The 10,893-nt window shown below is 38.5% G+C and overlaps 1 protein-coding gene across 3 annotated transcripts in view; it reads left to right on the top strand.

Moving 5' to 3' along the window:
- The window catches only part of LOC100541147 (actin, alpha skeletal muscle B-like), a 17,352-nt gene extending 6,945 nt beyond the window's left edge, over nt 1–10,407 (top strand). For all 3 annotated transcript variants that reach the window (XM_010711223.1, XM_003206368.4, XM_019615488.2), the window contains exons 4-9: nt 2,579–2,689; nt 5,019–5,103; nt 6,289–6,450; nt 6,961–7,152; nt 8,093–8,274; nt 9,062–10,407. In XM_010711223.1, the coding sequence (XP_010709525.1) occupies nt 2,579–2,689; nt 5,019–5,103; nt 6,289–6,450; nt 6,961–7,152; nt 8,093–8,274; nt 9,062–9,205 (876 nt within the window). In that variant the 3' untranslated portion in view covers nt 9,206–10,407. The remainder of the gene's footprint in view (nt 1–2,578; nt 2,690–5,018; nt 5,104–6,288; nt 6,451–6,960; nt 7,153–8,092; nt 8,275–9,061) is intronic.
- The last annotated feature ends 486 nt before the right edge of the window (nt 10,408–10,893 follow it).

Raw genomic sequence — 10,893 nt, 5'->3', positions numbered from 1 at the left:
TTAAAAAAAAAAAAAGTAATTATTATTATGATTCTCCCCAACTCAGCCAGCTATATGATCACATGGAAATCTTCCATCTAATTTCTGTACTACAGAAACTGTACAACAGTTCTGTGTATGTGTGTGCGTACACAGACACATACATGCTCTTCTGGCTGAAAAGTGCTCTGAAATGCATTGTTCCTAAAGTTTGAACGTTAAAGAAATAAGTTTTATGTGTCTTTTCCCTGGGATTTCCCAAAACAAGTTGCACAGTTCTGATCCAAACCATAAATTTCTTTGGCATGCTTGGAAATAACAGTACTGAAAAATGCCACACTATAGAAGAAACGAGGAAATTGCTGGGGAATGTGCCAAAAAAGTGGAACAAAGGCATAACAGTGTAGTGCTCAGCCATGCACGCATGACAATAAGAGGAGGTCACCTAAAGACTGGGCTGAGTGAATGAGTAAGGATGAGTTTGTATGTGAGGGGGAGTGCGGGTGGGGATGCTGCTGGCCGCCCAGGCATCTGTGTGAATCAGGAACAGAACATGTGGGCAATGAAGCGAAGCATTCTTCTTCTGATGTGCTTCAGTTCACAATATTCAAATTGGGACTGCTCTGTTTTCCAGTGGATAATAACACGGGGCTTTGTACATCACCGTTAATTTGTTCGCAGCTACGGAGCTGGCAGTGTATGGGAGGGGAAGCGTTAGAGTGGGGAGATTTCTGACCCTGATGGCTGCGTAAATGTTTAAGTATTGGAATAATCCCTCCTCGGTAATTTCTCTTAGCTGTTCTGCCTGCTGTTTAAATTTAATTCCTGTCACCTGTTGAAATTAACACTGGGCTATTCTCATTTTTTGTGGAATATCATTATCCATTATTATCATTAGATCAAGTCTAATGGTCTGTGCAGCACCTAATCCTGCCTAGTTTGGAGGAAAAACCTGCAAAATGCCAGAGGTTTCATCAGGGTCTATCCTCACTAGTACTGTTGAAATCTCCCGTGCATTGTTAATGATGTACAACTCCTTCTCTCCTTCTTTCCTATTTGAAGTTGTGGTCTTTTCCTTCTCCTTATGTATGACATATGTTGTCCTTTATTTTATTTTTACTGATTACTTCATTTTGTTCAACATTTTCCTGCCTTCATTTTCTAAACCTTTGTATGGTAACTGTTGAGTCATGGCCTGAACCACTGATTGAGCACCTGGGGAAAGGATCAGCCAGCGCTGGGAGCACAGGTTAAGGCAAATCTGCTGTGTGACAGGAAGGGGTGGAGCCTGGTTGCACCTCTCTTAGACCTCATTTAAGGGCTGATTGCCTCTGGGGAAGGATCTCTGGTTGGAGATCCCTCCTTGGTGAAGCTTTCCCCTGTGAACCTGGTATCTTCTGATAAAGGTGAGCAATCTTCTTCCCTTCCCTTATAGCACCTTTCTATCATGCCATCCTTCTGTCATCACACCTCTGTTGTGGTACCTTTCCTATTGTATTGATCTGTCTAATTGCTACAACCTTCAAGTGGAAATGGCCTGCACCCCAAGTCCCAGTTCTGGAAACATCTGGATTTATACTTAAGTGACTGAGAGGGAATGAGTTCTTTTTCTAAGGGCTGTTAACTTTCTTAATAAATAATTCCAGCGCTGGGCAGCTGATGATTTGTAGGTGCTTCAGATTTAGACAAGGTCTTTTTTTCTGCTTAAGCTCATTTTGGAGCCTAATAATACTTGTTTCTAAGAGATTCATCAAGTAAACTTGAGCACGAAGCTGATGCTTTGTGCTCAGAAATAAGTTCATTAGGTTAGACAAAGCTGGATAATGATTAAAGAGACAGGAAAAAAAAAAAAGAAATGGAGGAAAGTATTACATGAGAAGATGAGAAAATATTTCATCACGATACAAAACAATCTCTCTTTGAGCTGACATCAAGAAAATAATCCCTTGAGTTCCTCATAGTCAGTCCTCAGACAAAAAGAGTCTTGATGGATCAGGAGAACAATCAAAGCTAGCACTGTTGTACAAGTAACACCTCCCAATGTGAACAACACTACAGTGATTCACAGAAACTGAGAAACGCAGTTACTTGGAATAAGTGAGTTTGATTCAGGGCTTACAGGATGAAATAGCTGTGGCAAAAACAACTTTTCATTTCTGCGGAAATAATTAGATTTATACAGACTGTTTTGGCAATGGCTTACAACTGGATCTCAGCCTCCACACAGCTTGAAGTGGAGAAATCTCTCCAGAACTGGCAGTTCAATGCTCGGCTCAGCTCCAGCACCAGAGCGCCGGGACTGGAAATGCAGCAGTGCTCTCGTTTAGAGAGGATGATCCATCATATGTGTGGGGAATCCTGGCTGGCGGGGCTCCCTTGTGTAGGTCATATTCTGTTGTTCGATATGGTAAAAACCCAGTGGTTTTGGTTAATAAAAACAGAGCAGCATTTGGCAGCTTCACTCTTGCATGCTTTTTCTCTATTTTAATGTGTCTATAATAGATTTATTAGGACTGTATTTGAAAAGCTTCCTGTGTAGTGTTATGTGGACAAATGGAATAATTTCCTGACCACTTTTCTGAAGTGATTTTCATTTTAGATTTGGCATCATTCTTTCTACAATGAGCTCCGCGTTGCACCAGAGGAGCACCCTGTGCTGCTGACCGAGGCTCCATTGAACCCCAAGGCCAACCGTGAAAAAATGACTCAGGTATGGTGGACCACCAGATAGGAATCATGAAATTGGTAAGGCTGGAAAGACTACTATGACCACCCAGTCTGGCTGTCAAACCACGCCTGCCACCTCTCTAGACCCATCACTCAGTGTGACACCTAGTCTTTTCTTGAACGTCTCCGAGGATGGTGACCCCACCACTCCCCTGAGAAAAGCTGCACTGCAGATCATTTCTGCATGGGAACCATACAGGAAGCCATGGTATAAGAGTCCTTGATATTCAGCTTTCTTAATATGGAAGATAATCACTTAGGGTTGGCATCTCTGAGCACAAAGGGTTGGAGAAAATTGTTCTAAAAATTGAGTCTGTTCTATCTTGGGAAAATGGATTGCCTAGGAGTACTTGAATTGAAATAATACTCTGCTGAACATTTTTTGCAGATAGACATGCCCAGATTGACTTAATAAGCTTGTCTCAGAACCAAAAGTAGACCTCCAAAGTTTGTACATTTTAGAACAGCCTTCTGGCCAGAAGTCCATATTGAAGATTTGACTAGTGATGTAACTAGAAGCGTGATTTAAATACAGATATGGAAGTAAAATCACATGGGAAAATCAAATGTAGCTCTGAGCTTCCCTTTGTGCACCAGTTAGCATTTATTTAATAGAAAGATTATGCATCCATTCAGCAACGGTGTAAATATACTAATTAAATAATGAGGTTGACAGCACACGTTACTGGGAAGCAATACACAACAACAAAACATAAGAAAGACCTAGTTTATGGCAACCAGAAAGTGTAGTTTATACAGCAGACATGTCTGGGACTGTTTCTTTGTCATTACGCTGTAATGATAAATCCTGTTTAGAGGCTTATGGTCTATTACTTATTGTGTTAAATTCATTGCATCAATTAACTATGAAATATCTAATTAATATATTCTTTAATTGTTGGCGTGCTTTTCATTAAAATATACTTCATTGGCAAAGGCATTAGCTTATGAAATCCAAAGTTTAAATATAATTCCCTGATTCCAGTGGCTCTGCACTTCTCCCAGGTGGGATGGTGAGATGTGGTCATAGTAGTGCCACTAATGATGGAGTGGCATTGTGTGGGTGGGTGACATTAGTTAAAGAAAGAATAAATCCCATATGGCTGTCCATATTTCACAACTTCCCTGTGAGCCTTTAATATTTTAGTTAGCAGAGCTCTAGCTGGAAACAAAAGATATTCTATCCGCTCTGATAAAAATGCAGAGTACCCGAAATAGAAAGTGAAAAGAGTTGGAGCTTTTTAGGGTAGAGAAGATGGGGGGGACAAGATGAGAGAATGTTGAATGTCATAAGTTGGAAAGGACCCATAAGTTTCACTGAGTCCAACACTGGGCTCCAACTGCACCACCCAAAAATCAGATTCTATGAGAACGTTGCCCAGATGCTCTTTGAACTCCAACAGCTTGGGACCTGGGGAGACTTTTTTGTGTCCACTACCTTCTGGTGAAGAACCTTCTGATATCCAAGGTTACCATAAAGAGAAAAAAGTGCTTGCTGGAGACAGAATGAGATTACATAGGCTTAAGCCAGACCAGGTCAGGTTTTAACTATACACGATGAGAATCCTGAAGTTCATGTTTCACTAGATAAGTTTGCCAGAGGAATCTGAACACTCCAGCAGAGGAATTTCTGAGACAGAATAAAAGCTGTACCAGGAATGGCCGGGTCTTCCTTGAGCTATGAATATAGGTTGATTATTCCTTTTTTTTCCAGCTGTGTTTTCTTAATTTTTAAATGACATATAAATACTTTAGATTGCTGTATTGTTGCAGCGGTGGGGTGAGAAAGTCATCCAGAGTTGTTGCCTTCAATGAATGTTATCAGTAGCAACCTGACCTAGACTGAGGTTCATTAAAAGATATCCACTGACTTCAGTGATTTTTATGAATTCCTAAAAAAAAATGCGGCATGCTATTCCTAGAAGAGCCACAGATATCTTAAATAAGTAAATAAATAAAATAAATAAATATAGAAAATATAAATTCTATATATATAAAATATAAATATATAAATATATATAAATATATATAAAATATATATATATAGAATCATAGGCTTGGATTGGAAGGGACTTCAAGAATCATCAAGTTCCAACCTCCCTGCCACAGGCAGGGTTGCCAACTGCTATATCAAAGACTAGATCACAATGCCTAAGGCCCCATCCAACCTGGCCTTAAGCACTTCCAGGGAGGGGGAACTCGCAGCTTCTCTGGGCAACCTGTTCCAGCACCTCATCAAAAAGAGTTGTTCAACTGTCTCTTCAGATACTTTTAAGTGTAGCTGCTAAAGATTTGTGAATTCTTAATTACAGATTATGTTTGAGACATTCAATGTGCCAGCCATGTATGTAGCAATTCAGGCAGTGCTGTCTCTGTATGCATCCGGAAGAACCACTGGTGAGTCTGTCTGGGTGTTTTGTTGTCCACCTGTCCTTCATTTGTGCGTATACATACACCTTTGCTGCAGAATACCAGCTGTTTATTAAGAACAATCAATACTTATATCGAAACAAAATGCCTTCCACTGTGCCATTTAAGTTCTTCTTGGTTGTTCTGCTCTTCGTGGCAGTTGTGGGCATTGGCTTCGTGTCATTCTGCTTAAAATGATCAAGTCACTACTTCTCAATAACGTGAACAGGTGGATGGTACAACTTGATACTGCCCTTAGTTGCACAGCGTGGAGAACAGTTTGTATCTTAACTGGGCTGTTCCATGCCTGCCATTTCCTTCTTACTTCATACCTATCTCTATTGTGAAGCTCCATTCCGCATACAAGATAAATACTGTCCAGTGGCTAAATGAAAATATTTCATTTAAGTATTGAATAGCTATCACCAAACCTGATGTCTGCTGTTAATTAGCATATCTGCTCTAGAATTAGCATGTAGTTCTTATTGCCATTTAGAATCTGATTAAGCATCAAGACAATAAATTACATTTTAGTATCCTTTTAGTCTTAACATGTTTCAAAAAAAATTAAAATACATCTGTTTATGTAGCCTGATATCACGGTATAACTCTATATGAAAAGATCACCAGCCTGCAGGGATTACAAGAAGTTATAAATACTTGTTTCGTGTCTAAAATTTGACTGTTTATATACATCTTTGATATCAGAAATGCTTTATTCATTTTGGGTGGAAAACATACACTCACTTCCATTCTTGAATAGGAAATTGACTCATCTGCAGGCAGATAAACCATGGTTACATTTTCTCTCATGGAATGATTTATTTTAATGTCAGACAGATTTTTATGTGCAGTTTATATACTGTTTCACGTCTGTGAAGCGCTAGCAGTCTTCTAAAATGAAAGACTGTATATGATTATTATTGTTAGCATCTGTTCAGTAAGAACAATACAATCAAGTTGCTGAATGTTACATGTCTTTTCACAGCCACAGTTGCTTATTTTGAGCTAACAATTTCATCTCACGTGTGAGCTCTTTAGTTATAAAAATGACAGAAGAAATTGGGTGAGGATCTTTATTTGTTGCTGCACAATTCATTTTAGAATATGAGGAATGTAGTGACTCTATAATAATGGAAAATATCCAGCTTCTCCTTTTCTTTCACTTTTCAGGGATAGTTTTGGATTCTGGGGATGGTGTCACGCACAATGTACCCATCTATGAGGGCTATGCTTTGCCCCATGCAATTATGAGGCTGGACCTTGCAGGCAGAGATCTGACTGACTATCTCATGAAGATCCTTACAGAGAGAGGCTATTCTTTTGTCACCACTGGTAATGAGCTTTATTTTGCATGCACTTTGCTTTGTTCTGGTACTTGTCTTATTATGCTGGCAAAAACCATATCGCTAGCTTAGCTAATGGAATTCTTCTGCCTGTGCCTTGCAGCATATCTGTCGAGCTCAAGAACGTGGTTACCACTTTGTTAGGAAATTCTGTGCCATTGAGAAATTTAACTGGTTGTGAGTGTTCATCGTATCTGTTCCACAGACAAAGGAACAAAGTTAGTAGTTGGTAATAGATGAACCTCTGGAAATTTGATCAAAGTTCTGGCACATAAAGTGTAAAAATTGATCTTTACAGTATTTGGTAGCACAATACATCTCCATCAGCAGGTGAGAGAAATTTGGTTATGCAAATGGGAATTAGTTTAGTTAAGATGGCGGAGAGATCAGAATTCAACAGACTGAATGGCCACCATAGGCCTAAGGAGCTGTGCATGAGAATGTCTGTGTTCAATCTGTTGCACTGTGTGTTGATTAAAAACTTATTGACTCTCTGCAGCGGAACGGGAGATTGTGAGAGATGTAAAGGAGAAGCTTTGTTATGTGGCTTTAGATTTTGAAAATGAAATGGCAACTGCTGCTTCCTCCTCCTCCCTTGAAAAGAGCTATGAGCTTCCTGATGGACAAGTCATCACCATTGGAAATGAAAGATTCCGATGTCCAGAAACTCTTTTCCAGCCATCCTTTATAGGTGAGACACGACTTTTCTTTTTAGGGGCTTAGCAGAATATAAAAAGCATGATTTATTAGAAAGCTTTATTTCACAGCTGTAGGATCTTAAATGTTTGTCTTCAAATGTCCTTAGAAAAGTGCAGATTCTATTGGCTTATTTTGTTCTTTAGAAGTTTCTTCAGAAAGATCTCTGGTCATTTACAGTATGAGAATTTTAAGGCAGTTTCAAACTTTTATGAATGCAGTAGAAGTTTTAAGTTAATGTTTGGAGAACTATTGAAAGATCACTGCTTTTTATCTTGACTGATCTAGAACCAAGCAGCACTGATGTTTTTGATCCAGACACTACTTCTGCTTATCATTTTCTTATATTAATCTAAGTTAATCTTAAAAAAAAATAAAAAATAAAAAAATCAAACTTTATTTTCCAGTAGTTTTATCTGTAGTGTTAAAACTTCCATTCTCTCAGTGGATGTTGGCGCTTTATGTGGTAACTCATACTGCTCTTAAAATTTTTCCACTTCCCGCTCAGATTGCGCTCATGAGCACCCAGCAAAATGGCTGTAGGCACTTTGGCACTATTTCTATTGTACTGAGCAGCAAAGCTAGCCACACTCCTATGTGGAAAATCAAACTATCCAAGCATTAATGTAGCTCCAAGTTCGTATCTGAACAGCAGCAAGAGTGAGATTTACAGAAATTCCCTTTGATGGAGGAATTTGTTTATTGGAAGTGTAGTAAGGATCACAGTTGATGCTAAAGGATGGTTATTGTCAGAAATGTGGCTATGGGACTCAGGAATTCCTGAATCTTCTTCCTACGCTAAACATTCCATAAATTCTGGAGTCTCGTGAAGGGAGATAGGTGAGGGAAATAAGCTTGGACTAGTGAGCTTTCCTTTTCCATTTTAACAATAATAAAAAAGAAATAACGTGGTGAAAACTTTTTTTCCCACACAGGGATGGAGTCTGCAGGAATCCATGAAACTACATACAACAGCATTATGAAATGTGATATTGACATCCGTAAGGATCTATATGCCAACAATGTACTCTCTGGAGGAACCACAATGTATCCTGGTATTGGTGACCGTATGCAGAAAGAGATCACAGGTTTGGCTCCAAGTACCATGAAAATTAAGGTAATTTTTAATGCTTACTACTTTCGTTGAAAAATTATGTCCTATAAGCAAATCTAAAATGTCTGTAATCTAATGCTCAGGTCTTGCATCAGGAGTCCTGATGGTAGGAGGGTGTAGACAGGTGGCCTTATCCCTCTGTCCCTTAAACCAGCTAATGCAGGATTGAAAGAGGAGTCAGAGAGAGGGATGAACCTACAGAGAAAAGAGCTGAAAATGCCAATGGGTAGATGGGCAACTTAAGTTTAGCTGTCAGTAAAAGCCATTAGTAGTGAGAAGGATGAAAGAAATTTCAGTATAATAGGCTAACAGTTCACTAATAAATTTGAAATTTAGTTAAGAAGTTAAAGCATAGAACAGCTGATGCATTTTTAGCATTGGATAAATCAATCTTGGTATACAAGGCTGATGTGTCCAAAGTGTTGGGTTTGGTTTTTTTTTCTTTATTTACAGAGCTACTTTATCCTTAAACAAATGAACTTTGGACCACTCTTGAAAGTGTTCATTTATGATCAAATCATATTAATCTCTTAAATTTGAAATTCTTTCTCATTTGTAAAGTTTTGGTAGATGTTTTGTGGGCTGCCACTTATTCATCTGCTGATGGTAATCTCTATTGACTCTGAGAGTTGGAAGGCAGAAAGCCTGTCAGCCTTTCTACCTCTCAAAGGTCTTATTTCATTAGAGTTGCATTGGTACAATGCCTTTCATCTAGTTATTTAATCCAAAGAGATGTTACTGTGTTATCTACTTGCCACTTTATTTATGACAGATCACACTTCTTTTCTAGATGATTGCACCACCAGAACGTAAATACTCCGTCTGGATTGGAGGTTCAATATTGGCATCACTGTCCACTTTTCAGCAGATGTGGATTAGTAAGGATGAATACGAGGAAGCTGGGCCCTCTATTGTCCATCGCAAGTGCTTTTGAATGCTTCCATTGGCTACTGTCTGTGATAAGAAGTGCTGTTTCTCTACACATTACCTGCTCTTCTTTGCTATGAGTGAATCCTGGTTTGGCTTTCCTCTACTTGCAATAAAGCACATTGTGTGGATGTCACATGAATTAGTACATTACTTCTAAGCTTTTAATGCTCAAACAAGGCTAACTTTTCAGTGATAGGTGTTTTTCAAGATTAATTACAGCAATTGTAGTACACAGTTTGTAGACACCTCCCCAGTTTTTAAGATCTAACTGCCATACATGGAGGAGGTGGCATACCTTACAGCTGTATGTTAGTCTCTGCTATTTGGGGTTAAGTCTGAAGAACGCAAGTAGTATGGGATTCTTTCAAACTCGCACATAATGCAAGATTTGGGTACCATATGTGGCTTTTTTTGTGCAGTTCAGTGGCAGACAGGATTTTTCTAAGGGGATTTATTTTACTGAGGATACAGCGGATTTATGTGGGATCTACTGTGCACATAGTGTTCATTTGGTAGTGCTCATATGGATGTCTTTCCTTTGTCTGCTGAAATTGTTTGGCGGGAGTCCTTTGTCTCCCTGTGACCACCACTCACCAACAGCAATGAGTTTCAACAAGCTACAGTGACATTTGCACATAGACGTAACAGGCTAACTTAGTTCTAATATTGTTTTATTCATCTCTTTTACCGGGCAGTCAAATGATATTTCATTTACTTCATCTGTATCTGTGCTATGCTAAGCTAATGGTTATTGAGTAAATAATAACCTTTTAAATATGTTATTAAAATATTCTGGGTTTAATGGATCAATGAAAGTGTAATTATCCATGTAAAGCTGATGGTAGCATACATTAATTTCACAGAGTTTACTTTATCTGTTATACATAAAATAATAATTACTGAGTTCTAATTTAATTTTATTATGAAAATGGCTTCATTTCCTCTGAGTTTTCTAGTCAAATAATTTTTAAGTGAAAACAGAATTGTTTCACAATTTCCATTAAAAATTTACATCTTCCTGAATAAGGAATGTTCATAATGTTTTTTTTTTTATGATGATTAAAGCAAGTTATGGAGATCACGTTTTACTGTTTCAGATACCAGAAAAGTGTGTTCTATATGATTCTGGATTTTGGATTGGTGGTGATGTAGGTTTTGATGTCATTCATTGTTTAAATAAAACCTTCTGAGTTACTGCACTGAGAAGTAGTAATACATGGATTTTGTTTTGTTTGATTGTCTTTTAATAAATGAACAGTAGCAAGGCTTCAGAATGTGGAACTTAGCCCAAAACACCCTAGCGTGCTGGGGGTGGGAGTGGGACCAAATCCTGAATTCCTGACTCCTAGACAACTGTTCCACTAACCAGACAATGTGTGCATCCCTCCCTTCCCTCTTTGTCTTTCTCTGACTTCAGTGCATTTTGTATTGGTGCCTTCTGAAGCTGTGACACATGACCAATGCAGACAATTTTTCCCCCCTTTGCAAAGATGGGGAAAAGCTAAGAGCTTTATTTACAGACCTTTCTTGTAACTTGTTTGCTTGGGCTAAACTACAAGGAAAGCTGTATATCTGCTGTAAGTGTTCAGCTTTCACAGAAATAAATTTTCTTTCATTTTGATACAGTGCTTTTTTTTAAAGACCCCAGCATTTCAAAAGCATTGAGAAATCCAGTGCTGTTGTAAATAGTTT

The sequence above is a fragment of the Meleagris gallopavo genome, chromosome 5, assembly GCF_000146605.3.
Source record: "Meleagris gallopavo isolate NT-WF06-2002-E0010 breed Aviagen turkey brand Nicholas breeding stock chromosome 5, Turkey_5.1, whole genome shotgun sequence".
Taxonomy (NCBI): Eukaryota; Metazoa; Chordata; class Aves; order Galliformes; family Phasianidae; genus Meleagris; species Meleagris gallopavo.
This window is presented reverse-complemented; position numbering and strand designations above follow the sequence as displayed.